The sequence below is a fragment of the Xiphophorus couchianus genome, chromosome 12 (genome assembly GCF_001444195.1).
Source record: "Xiphophorus couchianus chromosome 12, X_couchianus-1.0, whole genome shotgun sequence".
NCBI lineage: Eukaryota > Metazoa > Chordata > Actinopteri > Cyprinodontiformes > Poeciliidae > Xiphophorus > Xiphophorus couchianus.
The window spans coordinates 26,602,733-26,629,525 of record NC_040239.1 but is presented as its reverse complement, the minus strand read 5'-3'; the positions used below and the strand labels follow the sequence as shown (position 1 = coordinate 26,629,525).

The window sequence follows — 26,793 nt, the reverse complement described above, 5'->3', positions numbered from 1 at the left end:
ACAAGACTCCACTGCTGAAGAAAAATACGCATTGACCATAAAGCACACAAGTATTTTCACACACCATGGTTTGATTAGAAAACATGGTGCTGTGTAGCTGTATTAGCTAAACACTGAATTAGCTGAAGCTACGGCTATATTAGCTGCAACTGTTTATTGTGAATGTGTACACAACAAACAGTTGTGCAGAACTTGTTGTGTACACATTCACAACAAGTTCTGCTAGCTGTAGGTGTATTAGCTGCAGCTAATCTGTAGCTAATACTATAGGTTATCTTAGAAAATCATACCAACAATGAAGTTGTTCTTCAGAACTTGATAACTAAGAGAGGATGAATGGAAACATTTTCGGAGACATTCTTGATGACAGTATGAAGATGAAACAAAGGTGGTATTGTTACACAAGAGAAGAAAACTCAGAGAAAGACCATAATCCTAGAATGACCTAGTCAATTAAATGAAAGAGCCGCTTAGAAGATTTTGAAGGAAGTTTGTTCAGAATGACTGTAATCAGCAGCTATGCTAACAAAACCAAAAACATTAACAAATGCGTGTGACTCATTTGTCCATACGTAAGATGTTGTGACATATTCAAAACCTAAAAAAAAAAAAAAGATACTAATTTGCATCACCATCTACACAAGTCCTATTTGTCAAAGCATCCGACTTTCACAGCAGCTTTCCAGACAGGCACTCATCCTCTCCCCTCCCTCACCTGAATGATTACGTTTGAGATTTAAAGCGGTGAGCTTTTGCTGTAGCATTTCAAGAAACTCTGGGAAGGAGCCTTTGCGACGCTTTCTAGTCAAAAAGAGTTATTTCGTCTATGCGGCAGGTGAACAGAAAAAGATGAAGGCTTCCCATAAGCCCGGACGCTGGCCATGGTCCAGAGACGAGTACTAGAAACCTGGCAAAACATCCTGAAGAGTGACACTCGGATTTCTGAGAGGGATTTAAGCCTGTTAGTACGACTCCTGGCTCTGTAGCCGTGAAGGAGTGAACACGCCTGACGACTAAAGCTAGTGTTATCTGGTAAACTATTAGAAACTTACAGATGGCTAAAGACAGGCAGAACATGGAGAAGCAGCAGAATGACCAACTCATCCACCCCATGTTGCACCTCAGTTCATTAAAAAAACAGTCAGTGGCTAATGAGTTGTTTAAAGTTGTGAACAAACCTAGGTTCAAGTTGAAATTTAGAGCAGAAAGTAGAAAATGTGTTCAATACTTTTATTTCACACAACACACAACTTTATTTATGGGCTCATTTGTTTTGTTGTCTTTGTGCATGAGTAGATCAAAGCTAAGTTATGTAACATTTATAAAAAAATAGAATATTTTTTACATATTTGTTCAAATGTCACCATGTTGTGAGAGTTTGCTATGAGACTGATAATTTGTGAAAAGACTGATCTCCACCTCCTTCTTCCTGAGCTACTATTGTCATCTGACGAAATGCACCACTCCAGACCAAAAACAACCAATCAGAGCCAGGAGGAGGGTCTCAGTGCTGTCAATCAGCACATGTAGTCACTGCTAAATCTGCTAATGGCAGAGAAACTAATTACTGTTACAGGAAAACTGCTTATCCACTGTAATCAGCAGCTATGCTAAACAGTTCAAGCATTCACAACAGGCTCTGCTAACTGGATGAACATGGAGGACGATTGAGAGCACTAAGACCCGCCTCTTGACTCTGATTGGCTGTTTCTAGTTTACAGAAGAAGGTAGAGGAGCTTGATTTTTGTTTATTTCTCTCTTTTTTTCAGATTATCTGTGTCATGCAACATACGACACATAGTGAGTTTCAACAAATATTTAAAGAAATATTATTTATGCAGGTTACATACTGCAGCTGGTGTGGTGTGAATTTCATGTCAATACAAGAGAAAATGTTGGCATGCTAAGTAGAGTACTTATTTTCTCTGATGTATAGTGCTTCTAACAATAAAATAATGTTTGTGGGGGCCCCTCAGTTCTGTTTTCCTTTTTCGGAGTGTAGCAGCTGACTTGCTTGATGTTTGTGCCTCAAAGCATTCTGGGTGCATGCATTTTTAACCCATGTAGTCATGGAAGGAGAGGAGCTCTTAATCCTAAGCGTTGCTGTTGTAGTTGGTGCAGTGCTTTCCCCGCAGGCGAACTCCGTCCAAATTCTGCCTCTCAAGATGTGCATTAAGAGCTTCCATTCAGCGTTGGTGAGAAATTTCGCAAAATGAGTGAGGTAGCCTATCTGAATTTCTGCAAGTGATTTATTTTATTTTTTTTAAGCAAACGATTTCAACCAACATTAAAAGGTGGAAACATAAAAGAAAAATCAAAGCAAGTCAGTACAATTTCCCTCCATCAACAAACCGACCAAGCGTCATAAAAGCAGCATTTTATCAGCAGCTGCGTCAATATGGAACCGTGCAAGAATAAATGTAAGAAAGAAAGAAAGAAAAAAAACACTCCTGCTGAATCTGGCAGCACTGATTACATGTCAGGTGTACTCTGACAATATAAGAATGTTTGTGAATCTTAAAGCCCCCCGCCCCTTTCTATGCTCCAGTCCATGTTGAAGTGGATCAGACAGGCAGGTCTTATGCTGTTATGGAATTTCCTCCAATCAGACAGCCGACAGCGGAGGAGAGGCTTGGAGTAGGCGACACAGCTGGTGGGGACTGTTTGGCTTCCAAGACTCACACGGAGCCTCTATAGCTCCCTCCACCACCCCCTGCCCCATGCGCTCACTTCTCAGACTATCTGAATTATTGTGCGACGCTGTGCCAGATGGCTGGCCCGCGACGTGAACCCCATCCTTACTTGTCAAAATGCCACCCGTTGGCCGGCGCCGGGGCACGCTCAATCCCTCTCGCGGGAGAAGCCGGTTTGCAACCATTCAGCTCCAATTACAAATCTCCAGCAGCACCCGAGGATTTGGGGCCATCCAAACGCGGTGATTACTGCGTGGCTCCTCGAGGGGCCCCCGAGCTGAGAGATGAGCTCTTCATTGCTGTGCGCTGTTTACTTTTTTTTCTTTTTTTTTTGTCTGTGTGTCCATCTGTTGATACGAAGAACAGACGCGACTCGACTTCTCTCGGCGGAGGCTGTGCTGGAAACTCGGCTCGCATAACAATGATCTGACATTATTCTGCCATTTCGCAGAATTTTAAATAGCTAAACAACGGCGGAGGCCTGGCTTCGACACAAGAAGCTGCGCGGTTTGGTAACAAACTGTCCGGGGTTTAGGGTCTGAACCGAAATAAGGGATGAGGGTGGGTATAGCCTCGGTGGGGGGAAGAGCTTTCATGTAGCTGATTTCTGTTGGGATTCTTTCTCATTTTGTAAAATTTTAATGCCAAAAGAAAAGAGAGAGAAACATTTGCACACTCGCACTCCACATGAAGGTTTAATGTAATGTTCAAAGGCTACCTGAGAAAACACATTGGCTGATCTTGTTTAAATAAAATTCCCAACAAAGAATCTACCGTATTCCCTTTCACCTTTTTTTTTTAAACATTTAATCACAATCATAAACTTTAATTTATGTCATTTGGGGTTTAGGTGATAGACCAAGAGAAAATAGTGTGTGTTTCAAAAATGGGTGAACAATAATTCATGGATTTTGAAATAATTTACCAAAACACACCAAAGTCTGAATGTCTGATTGGTAAGGAAAGGGCATCCATGCAGGTCAGATAAAACATGACTACAGTGGAATAAAAACAAACTCTGAGAAAGAGAGTCTGCACAAAGTTGAGTTACCATGGGAACACACCGAAAAGGGTCTGAGAAAACTCAAACCAAAGTTAGAGGGAGAACCTACTTGGAAACAGAAAAAGTGGAGCGGTCAGGGGAAAGGTGGAAGAAAGTAGAAATGAACAAAGAAAATATTAAGCAAAAAATACAAAAAGGTAATAATGAGACAGTTTTATCGAACTGCTAATGAAATTTAAAGACTGTCTAAAGACCTTTTTTTCTCCTTTTTGCTCTTTATTTCTGAAACATCCTTCTGTTCCTTTTCTGAAAGCAACTGTGTTATTCTGACAGCAGTATCCTCTGGGTTATTTTTTTTCCTTTACTGCCAGTGTAATAATGGCCTGATGGGTCTCAGAGCTGCCATACAATAGCCTCCTTTCACTGATACAAAATGTCAGTCAGCTGCTCGTTCTCGTGGCCTTTCACTTCGCCTGTCTCCCCTTTTGCTAATTTCTCATTGTTTTCCTTCCGTATCTTCATAATTGTTCTTCTGGTTCATCTAAAGGTCTGGCGAAGCCAATGGGGCTGGTGGAGGGACCCGGAGGCCTCGGCCAGGGCGGGGCCGCTGCCACTCTGGGAGAGGACAGCCACGATGCAGAGGGGAAGTATGAGGAGTATGGCTACAACGCTCAGCTCAGCGACCGCATCTCCCTTGACAGGAGCATCCCTGACTACAGACCTAAGAAGTATGGCAGCCTTTTGCTTCTTCCTCTTTTTTTTATTGCCACACATTACCACATGTGCTGTCCTTGTCTTGAAAAGTCCTCTGGGGGGTTAGACTGGTAAACAAAAGTTTACTTTCTCCTACCTTTCTAGTTTCTTGTTAACATGTTTTATGCTGCACTTTTTTAAGACTAAACGGGTTTTATTAAATTAGGGAGTAATATGTAAAATAGACTTTTCTGAACTTTACATCATGTTATAATGTTACTCTCTCATTTAAAACATGCCTGGAATGTTGCTTTGATTCTTTCATGCATGTTTGAGAAAACCTTTAATCTCCCTTGGCAACTATTCAACTGTGCAAAATGCCTGGGTGGACCTAGCCCCGCCTTCAGTGTTGAAGCTCCTCCTCATAGCTGCAGCTTCCAAGCTTCTGCCTCATAGAGCACCCCTTCCCCGCAACTCCCCTACTCGGCTCCTTCAGACTAGCCAGCAGCAATTAGCAAACATCTGGTGGAATAGTGCATCTGCTCAGCTCATTATAGGAGCTACTTCTCAGTGAAATGCTGTTATTACTTTGTTATAAGTAATAACAAAGTAATAAGGAAAGTAATAAGGAGCAATGTACTGGTGACGTTCTGAAGGCTGCTTCTCAAAAGGAGCAGAAGACCCAGTTTCAAGGTGTTAAGACATGAAAAAAAAAATTTTTTAAGTCACAATTGACATATAGATAATTTTATAACAATTGAAGTTAACAGTTATTTGATTGTGCTATAAAATGCCTGGAAAATACATAATACTGCCCCTTTAGGAATACAGGTTAGGTTTTGTTCTATTTTAGGTCTTAGTTTGACTTTGAGTAAAGCTGTATTACTTTGCAAAAACAAAGTAGACTCCTTTGAAATGTGGGATTGATAAGATAAGATAAGATAAATCTTTATTGTCATTGTCACAAGAACAACGAAATTTAAAATTGCTTCTCACCATCTCATCTGTGCAATTTTCATATTGAGTTTGCATGACACCAACGTATAACCTTCATATCTCCACCACATAGTGGACAGACAGCGGAGCACCTTCTCACATAGGCTGCTCCAGCTCCGCTGTCGTAGGGACAGATACAGGAAATCCTTCCTACCACATGTCATCTCACTGTACAATAAAAGCTAAATCATTGTTCTGCACTAATCAGTCCAATTTTGCACAATGCACTGTGGCACACTTGCTGTACATATATTTACATATACATTCTGTTCTGCATTTTGAATCCTTGCAAGGACTGCTCTTAGCTGCTTTTTATATTGACAGCATGTCATATTTTATTCTTATTTATTTTGTCTACAATTGCTACTCAGTGGTGGATGTTATTGTGTCTTGTCTCTATGCTGCTGTAACTGCGAAATAATTTCCCTGCTGGGATGAATAAAGTAATTCTATTCTATTCTATATACGGTTAGAACAATGACAACATTAAAAAAGCTGCCCCTTATCACTTGGTAAATACAAACAGAACACAAATTTACCAAATCCCCCCTTCATTTCAGGAGTAGGTGAGCAAATCGATGTGCTTTTGCAACATGGTATCCAAACATGCTTTCTATTTCAGCTGAAAAGAAGCTCTTTATTCCCCGGACTTCTTTCATAGAGCAGAACCTACCCTTTTATTGGCCTCTCAAATTACGAAATGCAACATTCATCAAACACCGCCTCATATTAAAGTTTTAGTCATATTAAAGACTAAAAAAGTGTACTGCACTGTTTCCATGAATGAATGTATGAACTTACCGAGGGTAAAGTACTGCTGGATGTCAAATTACAAGGTTATGCTGCATAAAGGTGCCTGGACTGGAATAAGTGTTGTTGACTTAATACTGCATGTAGTAAATTTTTTAAGGCTTTCTAATAGATCCAAAATACACAGACGTCAAAACATCTGCCAGAGTGCACCAGAAAGTCCGGTAGACATGGGAGACATCTTTTTGTCTCGTTTTTTTCTCTGTTACAAACGATTGCCATGGCTTCTTCATAGACGGCCATGTTTGTTTACTCTGAATTCACATCGATCGCCATGGCTTCTTCATAGATTGCCATGTTTGTTTACTCTGAATTCACATCTGATCTCCAGAGATTTTACCAGATTTCCCGTCTGAGATCTGAATGTTTGAGTGAAATAGGTCCGTGCGGGGTGTGTTGCATTTGCTGTGTGGCTGGACATCATCCTCCCCCCCACCACCACCAAACCTGTTGTATCTGTGAGGTTTTATCATCATGTGTGGGATCTCTCAGGCTCTGGAAAATCAGCTGAGAATGTTAAAATCTTGCCACGTGAACCAGGCATTAGTCGACTGCTTCGATACACTTCTGGCGGATCGCAATCAAAAATTCATTGACTTGAGCCAAATCATTTTACTGTCACTGACATCCTTCTCAACAGCCTATTGCTTCTGTCATTAATCTCCATCTGGAAAAAAATCCTTTGAGAATTTCCCCCCCTCCATTCATCTAATTTAATCCTGCTCATCTTCCGTGTTTGACTTGTTGTCTAACTCTGGTGAATTTTGCCGCAAGTCTCCCACTGGAGCTCAGGCAGTGTGTGACCTGGGCCGTGGTAAGTGCCGGAAAGGAGATCTCCTTTAGGCATACGCTTCAACCCAACATGAATAGAATCTGAGAAGAAGATGATGATGATGATGGTTGGTTTGTCTTTTTAAACTTGTAATTAAACAAATGTGGAATTATCTGGGGGGTAGAGGGAGGGTGGTTTCCCCCCAGAACAGACCTTTAATGGCCCTTTTTCTTTCTTTTAAAAGAAATTTAGCATTTAGAAAATGAAATGTAGCTCTATTACAGTCGGGACTCTAGGGGCTTGCTGATAATCAGCGCTGCCAGTGGCATTTATATTACACCGTGTCAAAGAACAATGGCAACAGGCAGTGGTGTAGAGGAAATCTGATGGCCAAGAGAGGTTTCTGTGGGTTTAGCGGGGGGATAACAATTCATTTCATCTGTGGCCCTTTGTTCTCTGCTCTTTTTCAGGACAAGGAATGGGGGAGTTGAATAAGAGAAGATTGCTAATTAATAAAGTCATCTGAAAGTGTTTCTAATGAAAAAATATTTTTTTATGAAAAGGCAGAAATGAAGAGTGCTGGTTTCTGATTAGAAAAGCTGCCTTTATTACGGGCTCTGTGTGGATTCCGGCACTTGTTGCATCAGTAGGCTTGTTCTCCCACACTGTAAAAGAACAACATAACACTTTTTGTCTCTCTCTTAGTTTTACTAATCTGTTCTTTAATTGCCCCAGAAATAAAACTATTTTTTGGCTCAACGAGCACATCAACAAAAGAAAACACTGAGTTGGTCAAAGAAAGCTTTTATCTCTGCCAGCTTGGGATACTTTAGACAGAAGTTTAAAAAAAATGCTTCTAGATTTGTCATTAGAGCAAGACTGTTAAGAAGAGAAGAAGCATCAAACCAGAATTATAGGAACTAACACAATCTTGAACTGCTGCTTTAGCACTGTTTTCCCTTGACTTATCTGGATGATATGCTAAGATAAGTACTATGGAGAAAGATCTCTAGCTACCCAGGCTAGCTTGTTATCATAACTTTTTCAGAAGAAATAGGAGATAATAATATCAGATCCAGACCATATTTATCATACAGACACGTTCTAGCTGAGAAGTCCAGATATTTAAAAGAAAGCGCTTGATGTTTACATGAACAAATTTTCAAGGTTCAGTATATTATACTTATGAGATGTTAGCATTTAATTCTGCTAATTTAAACCAAGTACATGTTCAATGACTTTTTTCGGCATTCATTTATTTATTCATATAGGTTGTTGGAATGTAGTTGAAATGCTTACCTACTTGCATTTTTGTTTCTTTTAGAACTGATTAAAGAAAATAGTTTGCTTCAGTTTGATGCTAATTTCTAGTCAGTGACCCCGGCAGAGCTGTGCTTTTTTTCTGTTTTGTGATTGTAACTGTGGAAGGCTCCTTCAGTTTTTTGTCCCTGATCAGTTCAAGAAGAGACATTTATCAATGACTACCTTCAGTTCATTACTATATGAAAATTAAATACTGTGAATATGTAATGAATTTGCACTGTTTTCATGTTACAGGGATTAGGTCAGTATTCTGATTGTGTTCTAGGGCTGTTGTAAAAGAATATTTTAGTAATCAGGTACTCTATAGAATATATATTTTTAATTTATCTGAGGAATCGGATCTCTCTCTTTCTCTGCGCCATTCCTACCGTTCGTTCCAAAACCGCGACGACGCGATTTCAACGCCAGAAAAGCTGTCGTAGTTCAACCATCCCACCGCAAAGTCCTACAATCCTTATTTGTCGCCAAAACGCCGCACAATTCAACACCAAGCTGCTAGCATTTCACAACAACGCATAAGTGGAAGTAAGAGCGCTGCCCTCCACAAACAATGATCCGGCCGGAACACGGTGCGCTACATAATAAAACATAATTTAACTAAGTTTTGAGGCAGATAAATTTCCCTCGAGGAATTTTAATAATCGAGGTACTCGAATCATTCGAGGAATCGTTTCAGCTCTATTGTGTTTCACTTCACTCACCCACCAATGATGTCCTGGAAGATTCTGTGTCCTCGTGTTGACAGATAGGTTTTCCATACAGAAATGTTTGCACATCAGCTTCAATGTGCTGCTCCAACACAAGTTAGGAAAGTTACTTAAATTCCCTGAAAGTGTGTTACCTAAAATGCTGATAGCTTCGTTGTTTGAATGCAGCAGTGTTTCTCAAACAAACAGTCACGGACGACCTGACTTGAAATTGCCCCCCTTTTCCCCCACAAAATAACGCAACATCTTAATATACACAATCTGAAATGAAAATATAAATATCTAAACGTCTCCTAATGTGAAGGGTGGCCTTGTTTTTAAATGCGACTGGCCACAATAAAACCATGAACACGTCAACAGGGGTCTTTTGAGTTAATTGCAGATTCTGAAAGTATGGATACTAAGCTTTCCAATAATGGAAAACACATGGAAACCAAAAAAGTTCTTTACTACAAGTGTTGTGTGCCCTAGTAAAGTTTTAGGGCTATTTGTAATTTAGAAACATAATAAAAGAAAAGAAGACTTGAGTTGCAAAAACAAAACATTTTGTTTCAGCCAGTAGATAGCCCAACATAAATAATTTTATTTCAGGTGTTAAGATCCAGTTAGCCAGCGTGGGGCGCAGCGTTGTTCACCGCCCCGTCACCGACATATCGCATTCAGCACAGCCGAACATCTCAAGCGCCGCCACAGTTTGAGAAAGACTGCTCTAAAGATATATCTGACTAGACCGCCTTTAATTCTTTCTCTGTCTGACGTTGTTTTTACACAGAGATGGTTGCTGAAGTGCCAGGCTGTCTTTAGCATGTTTTGCTAACGACTCTATGTTTTGATCATTCGTGCTGTAATTTGGTTTAGACAAAACTTGCAGTAAAAGTTGTGGATTAAATGAAGTACTATTTTGTGTTTTGAGTGTGCAGCTCCTCCGGGGTAGCTGAAGGGGTCTGAGAACAACGCAGCACAGAGCAGCAGCTGAAGTGTCCTTCTCTCTCAATGTGAATGTAATTTCAACAGATGAAAACGCTTTGATCATAAGTACAAAACTGTGACTCGTTAGTTCAGCACAGGATTGTACATTTACAATGCATGATTCTTATAAAAACAAAGAAGCCTCCAGCTGGTAGTGGAGTGATTTGTAGCAGATTGTTCAGAAATATCACCCCCATATTTGAGGTGACTGTCCTCAGCCAGGAATAGATTGATTTCAAACAACACGTTCGTCTTAAGTCGTGGACCTTTGAAAGGAATTTGGTGCCTTAGTGTCATTTTAATGACTAGGGGTATAACTGAGCAGGACACAAATAGAGAAAGGCAGACTAGGACAGCTGCCACAGTGTCACAGACACTGCACCAGTCTGTCTTGGTAATAAGAGAGCCTAGTCAAAGCTGTCAGTCATCCACATTGGAGCCCTGTCTGGCCTGGGGTCCCTCTGCAAAAGCAGAGAGAGGCCGCTAAGGACCAAGAAGTCTGGAAATATCAGCTGAATTGTTGCTCTGACAACCTGATCCCAGATAAAGATGGTTAAAAAAAAAGAAGAGAGAGATAGATGTCCTCTTGGGGTTCTGTGAGAAAAAAAAAATCTGTTCCACCCTTGAGAAGGAATCAAATTTAAAAGAGAAACATCTGTTTATGCATCATTTAACAGAACATTATACCAGACATTCAATTAAGTCAATAAATTGATTTCAATTTGATCTTGTTTTTATCATATTTTCAGGCGACAAGGAATTTCAGTGTGAAGAAGTAAACACTCAATTTAACCAGCACACACAAGCAAAAATAGAAATTCCTGATTGACTAAGGAGGATAAGCTACCATTATACTATGCTTGACTTTTATCAAATTAGCATAATGGCATCATGAGTCCAGCTAGCATGAGGAAGCCTGATTATGCTGCATTTCTCCCTCACGAGTTTTGAAATCTTAGCGCTAGACATTGTATAAATAGTGTGGAGGACTTGGTTTTGGTTAAATGATTTTGTTTTCTGGACATTTACTGTTTCAGGTACTTTGGATATTTAGGATTGTGTTGGAGGCTTTAAGTTACTTTTTCTGTAGTGTTTTCCTTAACTGCAGTTGCACTTCTTTAGTCTAACTTGGGGCTGTCAAGTAATCTGTAAATGTGTTTTAAATACATTCTTTAAAAAATACGGGTTTGTGTCAAATTCAATACAAACCGAGCCACTTTCATCTCTTCAAGTTGATGTGCAGCTTCAGCCAGAAGTGCGTCAGGCATTCAGAAATTCAAATGCCGTCCCATTTGGTGGATATCAAAAACAAGGAGCCTGAAATCTGACCAATACACCCGGGAAGAGCTTTTCTACCATTATTTAGTCGCAAAGATGAAATCAAATCCTTTTTTTTTTAGGTATTTTGCATGTGAGAAAAACTAACATAAAATACAGATGTTGGTTATCCTTTTTACCAGTAGTGGACATTATTAGAAGAAAGAACGCCATTAAGCTTCACAAACTTGGAAGTAGTCTAAAGATTGACTCTAGTGCTTGTGAGGAATTTGAAGGGGTCAGTAAAGCTGCCATATCTACAAAAGTTTGAATATGTTATTTTGGTTAGAGCAGAATAGTTGTTTGGCTACAGCAGAGACTAAAGGCATAAAGTCCTTCATCAGAAGTGCTGAAATCAGCTTTCTGTGATGTAGTCACATGGCGGAAATTGCTTTGTTTTGTTTGCAGAGAGGCGGCCGGTGGCCCAACATTTCGACAGAGCCCCTGCGCGAAGTGTTGTGTGATTGGTCAGATGTTTGTTGCCGTGTTTTATGTTTTGACTAGTCTGCTATCCGCTTTTCACATCTGCAGGAGAAATAAAAATATTCCTTATAACTTTGTATTTTTGCTTTTTCTTTTTCCCTGTTGGTAAATCGGGGGTGCAGAACTCCAGAATTAAGGTCAAACACATGCGTTTGGTTCTAACAGGCATTAAATTGAAATCCGAATCATTGAGCAGAGAGGTACAGGGAGCCATACTCCATCACCAAGGCAGAGAAACCTACACATTTTTCCAACCCCCTGTCTTTTTCAATACTCCTTGTCTGCAGCAAAACCAATTCATGATAATTACAGCCCCAATAGCATCTTCCACAAAAGCCTGTAATCCCCATTCGCCACCTGCTAGCCCGTATTTCTCTCCCTCTGCCCTTCACTTGTGCGAGTGACATTCTTAACTTGGATACAAAGGGGTCTTAAGTAGGCTGTATATTACGGTAACTCTGGGCCCGCCATCCGCCGTCCTTGGGGGGCTCATGAGTACGACATCGGCTCACGGGGGAACGAGGCGGGGAAAAAACAATAAACGCAGGCAAGCTGGTGAGATTACGGAATCCCCTGCAAAACAAAGAAGGAGGAATGCAGGTTTTTGTTTTCTCACCCAAATCCAAAATTCATCTGAAAGCACCAACGCCACCTTTCAACCTCCAGTTCTCCTCTATCAAGAGGATTCCTATTCAATTACACCTAATCTCGCCTCTATGTCCACGGTCGCTTTGCCCAAGATTTGATTTCTGTTTTTGACGAAAAATAGCAGTTAAATCCAAAACTTTATTGAAACACGGCGTATGCTGCGTTCTCCCCTCTCCCCGCAATCCCCCCCTGAAGACCCCTCGTCTGTGTTTGTCCGCCTGCGGGAGGACGATAACTGGAGAGGAAGCCCGAAGAAACAAGCTTACCTCATCTTCTAAGTGCCTGATACTGCAGAATGGGATCATAAGGTCTTTGCGGCGCAGGAGCTCCTACTGCAAATTGTTACTGCTAGAGTTTATCTCTTGAAATGGGGAAAGGGGGTGTGAGGGGTGAGGTGGAGGGGCAGAAAGGGGAGGTGACAAGGCAAAACGGTTATCTTTCAGGGAAAAGTGCTCGCAGATTGGAAAGTTGCTTTGGTCTTGCCTGCATTCTGCAGGTTATGGGAGGTTAATGTGAAATTTCACAGCAAATAAAAGTGGCCAGCGGGGTAGGCGTGGGGCGGGGGAAGAGAAAAGTCAGAGGGGCCAGAGCTGCGGGCTGCTAAGGGAAGCAAGCAGGGGGTGGTGTGATAGGAATACATCTTAATCTGGCGCTCTGTTTCTGTCAAAGCTTGTTCCGGATCAAATTATGAGAGCTGGCCGGAGCGCTCAGTCCCATTACTAACAGATGAGCCGATCGCTCATCCTGTTACAGCTTTACAAGACTTCCCCCGCCACTGCGTACAGGTACAAATTTAAGGGTGACTGATGCCCCAAATTGGATCCCATAACCAGGGCAATGGAACTACAATATCACTTTATGATGTGGGTTCTAAAATCCTCCTCTCCTCCAACACGTTTTGCTTAGAAGCGATCCGGCTGCCTTGCCCTCCCCTCCCACCTCCCGCGTTGACATTTTCAAGACACCACTTCGGTAAAATTCATGAGACACAACCTCGTTAGCGCTTGTGTAAGCGAACGGCGGTGAAATATGCATCCAATCTTCTTTTTTTTTTGCGTACTCACCATGTCACGCTCAAGTCTTTGCAAAGTAGAGCTGTGATGCAAAAAAACCCCAAAAAATCCCTACTCATGTTCGCTGCCAGATTTTTCATTGTATTTATAGACCTGGCAAGTCAGACAGAAGAGAAAGCCACGAGAAAGAGAATCGAGTCGTTCGGGGAAAGGCATAAAAGCGCAGAGAGAGACTGAAATTATATGGTGGAAGGGTTATCAATATAAAAATTTACAGCTTTTTATTCTCCCAAAAGAGCAGGAGGACAGAGCTTAAAAATATAGATAGACCTGTTCGGTGTCCTTCATCAATAACACCCTCCTTGGTTTTAGTTTTTCCTTTATTAGTGTCTGCTGTCAAACGGAGACAAAGTGCGGTAATGGAAGTGATTGATAACAGAGCATGAAATTAAAGCGTTTCCCCTCCAGAGATGCAAATACTACCTGCCCAATACGGAAACCTTGCAAATTGTCATTGTCACACATGAGGAGATGTCACTATTAGCTAAAGTGTCTAGTAAGACATTTCACAAATGAGCCTTAGCGCATCGCTCTAAGTAGCAATCTCTGGGAAGGAATTTTAACATGAAATAAACATTTAATTCAAGCTCAACGAAGGTCTTCATTTTTATCTAATTTTATAACTATCATTTAAGCGGGGCACCTTAAATCTCCACTAACAGGATTTACATTCGCTCAGATAAACAATACAGTGTACTGTGATGGTAGTTTCCGAGTTTTATTTCATAGTTTGTTTGTTTTTTTCATGGCCATCACTAACAAATAACAAAATAACGAAAAACAATAATTATGATATTGACATTCCTCTCTTCAAGATGAACAAAGGAGGGCTGGACAATATGGCTGAAAAGTGTAACCTGATCAAAGCGATTATCGATTTATCCACAGTTTTCACTCTATGCAATTCCTTTTTTATTTCAAAGGAGCTATGAGGCAGCAAGTGGAACCTGAAACTGCTGCTGCGCAAGTCACTGAAGAGGTTGTTGCTAGGTAACCAAAGAGTGAGTGAGTTTGTTGATGCCACCATCCTTGTTTGGCTGGCAGTGAAAAGTTGAACGGATAAAGTCTATCCTCTGCCTACATCCCCCAGAATGCAGTGGGTTTCTGTATCAGAGTTCAGTAAAATGAGTTAACGTTCTCAGACATATTATCTATTGATATTGGTCATGAGTTTGTCGCAGTATGAATCGTTATTGATTTATCGACCAGCCCTAACAGAAAGACTAAAGAACACAACATAGATTTTCAAAATAAGAGATCAAAAAGAATGATCTTATATAGTCATAAAGGAAAGAAACTAAATTAAATTGGTCGGTAATGGTAATATACGCTTACAGTTAAAAAAAGTAACTTTTTTTTTTTGCAAATAGACTGAGTGCATGTTACTGATGATGCTGCACATTCTGCTTTGCTATTGATTCAGCAGAGTGATATCCTTTCCCCAGAAGGCAGGAAATTAAACGCCACATGGGAGGAGGCGAGGGGCGTCTCTGACAAAAGAGAGGGACCTTTCTTCTGGCATCTCTTCACAAAAACGTCCTCCAAGGAAGGGATTGAGACCCCAGCGACTCTCTCAGCGATTCTAATCACACGTTTCAGATTCTCGCTGTCAGTTGTACTGAAGTTAGTGCTCCAAGATGCACTGCAGCAAGTTATCTTAGTAATGTTGCCGGAAAAACGAGACGTGCGGATAGGATTCACTGATGGGCAAATGGCAGATTTAGCCTTTTGTTCTCCAGAAAATGTGACTGGCTGAAAGCAAATGTTAAAGGCTTAAATAAGAAAATGATAGATTCTAGATGTAAAAGTTTCAGGGATATTTAGGTATGCAAGTTCTAAAGAGAAATACTAGTAGTCTATAAAATATAAAAATTATCTATACAGTAGTTACATATGTTTCCTCATGCTTTCATATTGCATATAAGTAGCACGACTCAAAGTAATTCTGCATATTAAGTTAGAAGTTAGTGAAATGCAAAATTTAAGATGCATCTGGATTCAGAATTATTCTTATTTTAGTATTAAGGAATTACTGTACATCTACAGTAACTACCACTAGGAACGCCAGTCTGTCGCAGGCAACACAGAAACAGACAGGACACACAATGCACACACACACCTAGGGAGAATTTAGAGAGACCAATTTACCTAACAGTCATATTTTTGGGCTGTGGGAGGAAGTGGGAGTACCTGGAGAGAACCACGTATGCATAGGGAGAACATGCAAACTCCATGCAGAAAGACCCTGGGCCGGGAATCGAACCCAGGACCTTCTTGCTGCAAGGCAACAGTGCTACCAACTGCGCCACTTAAATGCAAACAGAAAAAGAAAACCAAAAGAAAGACAAAAAGGTAAAAATATAAAACTACATATCGGTTCCCCATGTTTAATAAGAATACGAATAAGTAGTCCATAATTTATGTACAAAGGTTTTCACACAGGTTGTGAGGGATTTCTCTATATATAAAACTAAATGTTGGTTCTCCATGTTTGATTTTATTAGAAAGTACTACTACGACTGCGTCATTTTTCAGAAATGTTAACATGCTGCTGTGCGCAGATCTCTGGAGCTACGGGATCACAAAACCTACATATCTGTGACCCTCTCAACAACCTGTGTGAAAACCTTTATCACACATCTGATGGATGTGCCTCAGGCTTTTACAATGGATCCTGTCTGTTTTCATGTTTGCATTGGACTTTAACATTAGCCGCCTCACAAAAGGGCTGTGTCAGTTCTCAAGACCCCAGTTCATCCCCTCATTTTACAACCGGATGTTCCTGTTTTATTACATTCTCCTTTCATTATATTCCAAGAAGTTACGTTTATTTAATTGCATAGCACATTTCAGCAACAAGGCAGTTGAAACTGCTTCACACCATACAGCCACTAATTGTAAAACAAGCAAAGCACATTACATTTTGTCAAATGGCATCATCAACACACATCCACTATGTTGATCAATGTTCCATTTACTGCTAATCAAATGCATCTCTAAACAGCTGGGTTTTTAGCCTAAGCAAACCTTTTCTTGATTTCTACACCTCTTCTTCTGATCGTTTCCCAAATATGAGAGTTCAGTCCTCCCCTCTGGGATTAGTATAGGAGAACACAGCTGATCCAACTGTGTGCAGGCAAATCCAACTTCATCCTGCTGCTCAACTTCCCAGCTCCTTTCTGACCAGGAAAATGCCACTCCATGTCCAGAGTGCTAGTTTGTAACAGAATCAGCATGTCCACGTCCCAGGTGCAAACTTCCACTTTGCTCCCAACTCGACTCCTCTATAAAACTGTGGATTCCTGTTGGTTAAAGTTTACTTTTAGACTGACTGAGCTCCAGGAAGCAAGTCGCCCAATAGGTGCTCACTAGCAAGTCCCCCTCTAACCTGGCTTCTAGGCACGTGCCGGCGTTCCCCTTAATGGTGCAATACATAAATCTGTCAGAATGATTTCTGTTTCCACTCATTGTAGCACAAGCAGGGTTTACCCAAGCCCAGACTGCACACGGAGAAACCTGAAAACCCGAGTCGTAACATGTCCATTACACCCCAACAGGTTTGCCATCTTTAGCCAACCATGTGTATGACGTTCAGCGGCAATAGCACACGTTTCTGAAAGCGTACGTAACGATTCAAAGCCACTCTGCGCAGGTGACGGCTGCTTCTAACTCAAGTGACAGTAGCTGTGTTTCCATTGACTATGTAAAGTCGTGCAAATTGGAATTGAGAAAATAAATTTGTAGAATGGAATCATGGCAATTTAAAAAAAAGAAAAGTTTTTTGATAAAAGGATGAGATTGTTCAAAGTCCATTGACTGAAAAAAATAACAAGAGTTTCCCGCCTGACTGCCATTTCAGTCCCAAACACTGTGTGAGGAATATTCCCAGCAATCACAAGTGAGACGTCAGTTCCAGTTTCACTGAACTCCATTTTATTTTTCATTTGTACGTTCTGAGCCATTGGTTTGTATTAATATTTAGCAATTATGAATTTCAGCCAATTTTTTCCAACCGATTCTCTGGGATTTTATCTTTTTTTGGTATGTTGTTTTATATATTTTCTTATTTATATATTTGTTATATATATTTTACTGTGTACAAACATGTTATTTTTGGTTTGTTAGCCTCAGTTTACATCAAAAGGTGATTAGATATTTGCTATATATTTGAGATTTTCTGCTCTTGTTCAAGCTGCAGTAAATAATGCATCCAGTGGATTTCCATTTATTGAATTGTACAGTTCATCAGCTAAGGTTGGGGGCCGGCGGGCGGGACTGGTCACAAATATTGTGGGAGTGACAGAGACAAACAGCAGGAGCGTGAGGTCGTGGTTAGAAATTCAGCTGGAGTGGGATTAAAGAAATTTGTTCCGCGCCGAGAGCAGGTTCACCATCCAGCAGCAAAACGACGTGTCAGGTAAAAGCTGAATGTTAAAACACGCTAAACTTCTGGGATTTCCATTCTTTAAAAAAAAAAAAAAATGTTGAAAACCACGTTCCAACTTTGCTCCTCTTCATAAAGATGTGCTTCTTTGTGTGAGTCTCTCACGTAAAAATCTCAATTGACAGTCAGCGGTCGTAACGGGACCAAATGGGAGAAGGCAGTATGGATGGTGAAACTGTAACGCACACAAGCTCAGTCATCTCGCTGTAGTGGTGTAGAACATTTTAAACAGCATAAACTCAGTTATGATTCATATTCAGATGTCAGAAATGAGTTGGCGAAAATACGATGCTGCAGTGTTTGCGAATTTCTTGAAAATGTGTGATTAAATCTATTGAGCACGCTTTCACACAGCCCATTTACTTATGAACTTCCCAGAAACTGAGTTGTAACAATAATAAAAAGAAGAGGTTACCTAGTTTGACTTTTCTTCCTTTTTCTCACAGATTAGCGTGATTCTGCCTTCACTAATCGTTCTTCAGTAAAAACAAAAATGTGCTTTTATTCCGAAGCCTTACTTTGACTAATCTTTATGCGATGCACTGTTGATAATGCATTCTGCAGCTGAAGAGCCGTAAAGTAACGATGTTTCAATTTCTAATCAATAACAATAATTTAACAACTATTTAGCAATAGTTGCCTTTATTAATAATGTAGGAGCCCAGTGGCTTTATCAGCCTGCACGCCATCCTGTTAGCTTTACAGGACCATAAACGTTTGTGTGATCAAATAAATGTCTCTTTAAAATTAAATCTGCACAGTCCGGTGTCGTCGTCTTCTTCTTTTTCTTCTTCTTCTTCTTAGTGGAGTCAGTTTCTTTGCGGTTGAAGTTAAAGTTTTGACATTTTGCAAGAATCCGGTTGCCTGCCATGAAGTATGAGAAAGCAAAGATGGGGAGGAAAAACATTAAAAAAAGAGGGGGAACATAAGTGTATTCTCATTTTAACGTCTTAACAAAAAGTGTTTACAATGTAACCGCACAATTCAGTGTGCACCATCTGTTGTGTCATCCCACGTCGTCTTTGGCCGACGCTTTTCACTGAAGGTGAGAATCTTCTCAAGCCCTTCCACACACACACGCCCACACACGCCTGCATACACACATTAAAATTCACCCACACAAACCAGTTGCTGCAGAGCTGCAGGAAGGTTTTCTGGGTAAGGGAAGGAGGATATAACTTTAGCACCATGCTGAGATCCATCTGCTGCGGTGCCGTCCCCCAGGGGCCTGACACCGCGGATGCGGCTGTGTCCCAGTTATCGCTGCTATCTGGGAGCCAAGCACCGACGGAGTTCAGATGGCTCACGGCAAGAGAGGAAAGGCGGTTACAGGGCCGGCGTGCAAAAAGTATTCACTCTCTTTGAACTTTTTTTCCTCCGTTTGACATGTAAGCACCACAAACTTCATTGTATGTCATTTGAGTTGCATAAAACCCAAATGACATAAAGTGGAAATTAGAGGTGGACAACAAGCCAATAATAATATAAACATGTGATCAAAATCAATAGATAACATGTTTGAAAGAAAATCCAACACATAGAATATTCACTGAACTCCAGTCCAGAACTGCACAACATCCTGGGGGAAGAGGAAAGACTTTAGCCCCTCAACCTCTCTTGAGACATTGAACAAGGCATCAACTAACTCACTCCCTCTTTGGTTACCTAGCAACAACCTATTGAGTAACATGCGCAGCAGCAGGTTCAGGTTTCACCACCTTGCTTCATAACTGCTTTAAAATTTAAAAAAAGCAATGGCATTTAGTGAAAACTGTGGATAACAGAGGAACGCTCACACCACCAGTATGGCAGTATTTCAGATAATTACAACAAAAAACTAATTAATTATTGTCAACTGAGATGAAATGCGCATATTGTGATACGCTTTTCAGCCGTATCGACCAGTCCAAGTTAGAATAATTATGAAGTGGAATAAAAAATATGCCAGCGATGCAGATACTGGTATTAAAGCTAATATCTGTCACACATTGCCAAAAAGTGTTTCAGTGCTTCTTTCAACTGATGGCAACAAGCTGCATGTCAAACAATTGGCATGTTATTCTGAAACACTTATTTTTATTAATTCTGTGACTTTGAATGCACCAGCAGGGTGCTCTGGATTTTATTTAGGGGTATTATGGTATAAAGGGCTCAAAATAAATGCGCATCACACTTTTTACTTTATGTTGGTCTATTTAAAAAAATGTAATTGAGATATTTAGGTTTTTGGTTGATGTGACATATGAAGTCAAAATTTACTACCCTTCCAGGTTAATAATAGTCACCTCACTACTCCTACATAGTGATCCAGCCTCCTCAGTAGTGTACAAGAAAACATGGAGAAAGATGGTGGAAAATGTTTTTCTTTTTTTCTTTCTTTTAGCTTCAGCATTCAAAGCCTAATTGGGTTTGCTTGCACTAACACATTCCATATATGTGCCTGAGATAGCCAATTGCTTCAGCAGCTGCTAAGTGCCGTGGTCTGGTCAGCTGTGTTATATTTTCAAAGATGGTGCAAATATGTGAGAAAAAACCCCCAAACATCTCTTAAAAAGACTGCAGCAGTTTGGTGGACCTGATATCAGTGGGTAGTTTGTCTTATTTAGGCTTGGTTAAGTGGTAATTTGAACTTGGGTTTTAATAACAAATTTAGAAAAAAAAGAGGCTATTTTAGAGTTATTATGTGAGATTAAATAGAGGATGAGAAACCAAAATGGAGAGGGAAAAAAATTACATTAGAGAGATGAGAAAATTGATCCTGCATCATAATCATATTTGGCCTTAAATTGCACAGAAGGATCTGGTTAATCTGATTCACTGTTGGGTTGGGTTATATTTTCTGGAGTCTGTAAGTCTTTTCTGTGCACTTTCTAAATCTACAGAGTACTATTACCCACTAAGTTTTACCATGTTGTAAAGAATGGCAATTCTCAAAACACAGATGCAGATCCAGACATAATGCCACGTCAATCCGCATCCAGCTAACACACTTTTTTTTGAAGCCTTATGATTTCTGTTATTCCAAAAATTGCACATAGAATAATGAATTGGTCACATTAAAACATTCAATCCACTGTAATACACAACATTTTGTGTAACTTTGTAATTTGTGAATTTGACCAAAAAACATGTTTTTTTTCCCAATTGTCTACATGCGTCTTTATACTTTAAATATTTCAGCCCTTCAATCAAAATTGTCTTCAAAAATATGTTCAAATGTAGTTTGTAGATGTTGATTTTATTTATTCGGAGGGAGAAAAAAAAACATCCAGCAGTTGTTTTGAATCTTTGATCTTATCTAGAAATCAGATTTGGAGCTTTGAGAATTAAATCTGCAAACCTCTGAGGTAGGCAGTGCTAACAGAAGAAATATTAGGCAAAAGTTCACAGCGCATCTTTGTGTATTCCTACCACTGAATGAAAAGGAGACAGATTTCAAGTGGTTTGAAATGCCTCCAAATCCCAGTTTCTATCAGTGTTTGAGAAAAGATGCAGTATATAGGTTAGAGGTTCATATAAAGCAAAACCTGAAACCTATAAAAGATAGCAAAAATATGTTATGACTATGCACTCTTTTGCTTATTTACAAGACTGTCTAGGTATAAAAAGTAAAAACCAAGCTAACAAAATACTTGAATTAATTGAGACATATTCTGCAGGTGCTGTCATGGTTCAGAGTAGCCTTAATTTAATCAGATGGAACTGATTCTTCAAATTAAACCTTTTTCCTTTGGTTTTACTTGCTCTCATACTGTTCTAAGAGAGACATTGTTTCGGATGCATACATTTTATTTTGGGGAGAAAGTCAAAATAATGTGCACCATGGTAACAAATGTGCTCGTGACTATAACAATCGGACGAAAAAAATGTACAAACTTATTTGTTTTCATTGTTTTAGCTAACAAAACATTATCTTAAAACATTAATATTGTCATCTTTTTCTTCTCCTAGAAGAGCTGATGCAATCAAACACAGGAAAAGCAGAAACTACGTTATCGTTGTTAATTTCACCAGATGTTACAATTCTAAAATGTATCAGAAAAATCTTTTTGGCAGTGGCTAAAAATCGATTTTTCCATGTTTTTTGTTTTATCAGGTGTAAGCAGCTGACGTACCCGGAGGACCTTCCTCAGATCTCCGTTGTGTTCATCTTCGTGAACGAGGCGCTGTCGGTGATCCTCCGCTCCGTCCACAGCGTGGTCAACCACACGCCGGCACACCTGCTGAAGGAGATCATTTTGGTAGACGACAACAGTGACAGCGGTAAGATCATTTTATGGCACTGGTTATGAAATTAAATCCAAATTTAGGTACAACTTCCTTTAAAAAAATAAGTGGCAAAAAAGAAAAAAAATATAATCAGTGAATCAGTACAAGACAACCTTGGTAGATGTTTTTTTTTATATATATATATTTGTCCAAACATCTCCTCAAGTTTCTTTTCAGATTGCACATCAAACTATCCAAAGGTGTGTTATAGATTTGATTATTCAGTTGTTTCGATTACTTTTCGATAGTTAAAATGCGGTGTTTAATAAAGCACGTGGATGTGATTTTACGTTTGGCCTCCATATGTTCTATGTGTTTGAGTAACAGAAGAAAGAGTGAATAACTCCCGAGGGCGAACACATCAGTGTGAGGGTTTTAAAATAGCTTAAAAACAAGAACGAAGGAAAGGGGGGATGGGCTTTATCTATCATTCTTTAAGCTGCTGCATACTGCTGTCTCCATAGCGATGTGGGCAAATCCTTTAGTTACATCTGTGCTGTGACGCCCACACCGGCTGACAGCATTTTGCGTCCACATCCCGGGAGCTTTTCTGTTTGGAGGGTTGACGGGTCGTCAGCTGGGTTACCGACCACACTGGGCTACTCCTCAACTTGGCACAAAGAAACAAACCTGCCTCGTTTAAGTTTGGCAGAGGAAAATGGTGCTTTAATAGCATATTGAGTGAAGGCTGATGAGGATTCACCAGTGCCTGGTCTCTGCTCCCCGCTGAGGAGCTGACTGCCTTCCTTCCAAAGAGGGAACAGTTAAAAGCCAGGGAAGAGACCGAAACAGAAACCGACACCACTCCCCTCTCTAGATCTGTCAACCCTCAAATTTAGGCTTAACAGGTTTAGATTTTTTTTCTCTAAAGTACACTTAAAAATGACCTAATGTGAATGTGATATCCAGAGTAAAGTGTAAATGCAAATCATGACGAGGACTACCCAAGTAAAACAAGATTTCATCACAAGCAAACACAAAAGCTGATTGACACCCAGTGGAGAAAACACATTTCAGCCACTTGTATGTCACTGTTTCAGTCACCTCCTAGAGCTTGTGATCACAGATGAGGGCAGGAACGTAGATCGACCGGTAAATCAGGAGCTTTGCCTTTCAGCTCAGCTCTCTCTTCACCACTTCGAACTAGTCAGCACTAGCATTACAGAAGACGTAATGCTAGTGCTCAGTGACGTGCGGTCAGGGGAGGCAGGGCCATATTTTCATCATGAAAATATAATATATAATGATAGAATAATTTATATTGCTATTTTCACCCTGTGGTTTGTACTATAAAGTACCTATTTTTCATTTAACTTAACCAAGTTTGATTTTTTTTTCCAAAATTGCTGAATTGTCACATTTTCCCATTCAAACGCTCGAAAGCGCAGCAGGTGAGGCAGCAGCGAGTTGAGCCTCACCTGGGATTGCGCAACCTCTCTAACTGCACTGGCTGCCATTATGAGAGCATCCTCCTCCTGTCTGCACGTCGCCAATAAAATGGCGAAAAAACATTTAATGTATGAACTGATTTTCCATATTTTAGCTTATGTATATAATGTACAGTGTTTTTTGTCACCAACTGTGTGTGTAACGTGTTTCGTGTGCTGAGGAGCGATCAGAAACGGCAGAGATCAGATTCGAGGTGAGGCAGGCAGTTCTCTTGCCTCATGGCAGGGGGCGCTCATGATCCCAGACATTGTGACTCCACAACAGCAGAGTAAGAGTAACAGCGAGCTAGCCATGGAGCTAGCCATATAGTCCAGTCAAGTGCCGCAATATATTTATAGTTTTCTCCTCGTACCACAGCAGTCACTTATTAATAATCGCAAAATTTACATTAAGCCTAAAACCATAATACTGCAACAGACTGAATGTTCTGCTCTTTGTGTGGGAAATATTTGAGTGTTTTTTTGTGGCGTTGTTGTCAGTTGCTATGGCAACGGGTCTGCGAGTTGCTGCACTGATACGGAGAGCGAAAAAGACGTGGTTTTGAGTTGTACTTTAACGATTTTTCCCTTTGCTGTGGAGCACAGCACAGAATTAATAATGTCTAAATGTCCAAGTTTGATGGAGTTAACTGAACTATTCTACGGCGGCAGCGCGGCTATGCATGGTATGTAAAAGAATTGTCTTTTTGCCAGCGTTGTCTGCATGGGCAAAATTTTCTTATGTAAACAATAACATGCAGGGGGTTTATATTTGTTAATATGATTATGATTAAGTCAGTGCCTCACCGGCTATGAGCCTCACCGCACCTCACTGCCTGTACTCCCGCAGTACATAAATTGAGATGGTGACATCACTGCAAAAGTAACATAGCCCATCCAGCAGAATGCTGTATATTCTGCACTCTTTTTACCATTGCCACACATTGATATGAAATGGGGTGTATCACAGCTGGTACACAACCTTTGTAGCATGTGTACCAGTTACACGTACTTGATACTTCACGACCTGATACTTACAACATGCTTAGACCAACCTTAAATGCACTTTTAGGTACAGCTACAAATATGTCAAGAGCATTTTGAGCAGTGATTTATATCATAGTAGTATAAAGTCTTAAAAGTAGAACACTCTGGAAAACTGCAATCTGACATGCCTATTTATACTTGAGTTGTTTTAGACATAGCGTCTATTCAAAATATCCCAAATGCTAAGAAATTGAAAGACATAAATCTGGCTCTCTACTTTTCTTATGTACAGCCTGTCTATTTGTGAGGGCCTCCCTGACTTTGGGTTAGTGCTTTTGATGCCCCAGTACTTAATTTTTGTGCAAACGTTGGCTCAAGATCTTGTCATGAAAACAAAGACTGCTACATTGGTTACACGACCAGTCATATAGTATAAACGCTACAATGACAATAGCCTGATTGAAGCTTCCTTGTGCACACATTCCCTCGTTAGCTTCAAATGCATGTTGTCATTTGAAAATGAGTCATTATACCATTTTGTCACAGGAGAGACTTTTACATTTTACATTCGTAAGAGGTAAGTCTTTAAATCCCCAGTAGAACAGGGCCAGGTGTTTTCAGGTAAGGAAATGGAGTGAAGTGAAATCTTGAAGTAGTTTCAGAGCAAGTAACAGATGTGTCTGTTTATTGTTATGACTGTTCAGGGATAACTTAATCAGCCATAATTAATTTAATGTGAGCAAAGGACTTTTTGACTTTGTGAAGTAAGTAGTAAGTGGAACCTACTACCTCAGTGTTATTGCAAAACAAAATGTGGGAACCTCAGGACATCGAGAATCAAGTTATTATATATTATATTATTATATATTATTATAACAAATACTTAAAAAAATAAAACTATAGAATCCCCTTTCTTAACATAAAATCCATTCTTTAATTTAAGAAAAAAAAAGGTGGCTGAAAAATCCCTTTGTAAGACTTAATTGTTTGAATAAAACATCTTGTGCTTCGAGTATTGGTATAGCTAACAGTTCATGAAGAAAAAAAATGCATTTTAAGCGTTTTTAAAGTTTCATCAAAATTTTAAAGACTGTTGCATTAGCATACCGTGATATTCTGTTCTCCTGGACTATAAATATTTAAAACTCACAGTAACATTTCTTTTAGCCTCTGGTCGTTAGGCTGGACGAACCTCTTCTTTTTATTTCCAGCATGTGCTGCGCACAGCATGGTAAGGGTGGAATAGGTGAGGTTATAAAACGACTTCGGACTTATTCAAATTACCGTTTGCCATCAGTTATGCCACAACGGTTATTTAAAACACGTTTCTTTTTGAAGATGGGTTTGCATTACCCAACTGCTGCACACTTGGATAACAGAGCAGAAAATAAACCAGAGCCCACCAGCAAATCCACCACTGACATAACACAAAAAAACCTAAATGAAAGCTTGTGAGTGGCCTAGTAAAAGTCCAACCATAAGACCAAGTGAGATAATGTGGCATATAGGTTGTTCATGCACCTCTGACACAATTAAAGCAACGTTAGACAAAGGCCAACACATGTGAAAGTGCCATTGCTTAACAATGGCAACCTTAATGGCAGTTATTTAGGTAGTGATTAGTTTTTCACATATAACCAGGTTGGTTCAGATAGTTACTTTTTACATTAATAAATAAAAAATCATTTTAATCTTTTTTGATATTAATATTTTATTGATGGTATAAAACATGTGCGACAAAAAAGTAAAAACAAACGCACATCTTAAAGTGTGGGGCGAAAAATAGCCATCTATTCTTATCAACAAATAACATGGCTGTCTAATTATCTTGTTTTGTTTTCTTTTAAATAATGAATAAATAAATTATATCCCCACTAATTAAATGTTAAAGAGATTGCCTAATTGTCACAGTGATGCTCCAGGCACGGAAACACATTAGTAATGTCAAAGCAAAACAGTCTTTACCCACAGAAAAGTAGTCAAATTAAAATCGATACCAGGCCAAATTTGCTTCCACGGTTCTGTGCGATGTCGCTTAACAACCTCAAGGTGTTTTCGCCGTCCGTTTGCCTCTTGCATCTTTAATAAAAGGTCACTTTCAGGTCTTTACCACATTTGTCAGCTCCTCTCGTCGGAATAACCGCTTCCCAAATCTGACGGCGACTCTCGCCGAAGCGTG

The 26,793-nt window shown here is 39.9% G+C and overlaps 1 protein-coding gene across 2 annotated transcripts in view; it reads left to right on the top strand.

The window, feature by feature from the left end:
* galnt9 (polypeptide N-acetylgalactosaminyltransferase 9) overlaps nucleotides 1–26,793 on the top strand; it is a 123,251-nt gene that overhangs the window by 18,238 nt on the left and 78,220 nt on the right. For both annotated transcript variants that reach the window (XM_028034364.1, XM_028034363.1), the window contains exons 2-3: nucleotides 4,244–4,424; nucleotides 22,028–22,194. In XM_028034364.1, the coding sequence (XP_027890165.1) occupies nucleotides 4,258–4,424; nucleotides 22,028–22,194 (334 nt within the window). In that variant the 5' untranslated portion in view covers nucleotides 4,244–4,257. The remainder of the gene's footprint in view (nucleotides 1–4,243; nucleotides 4,425–22,027; nucleotides 22,195–26,793) is intronic.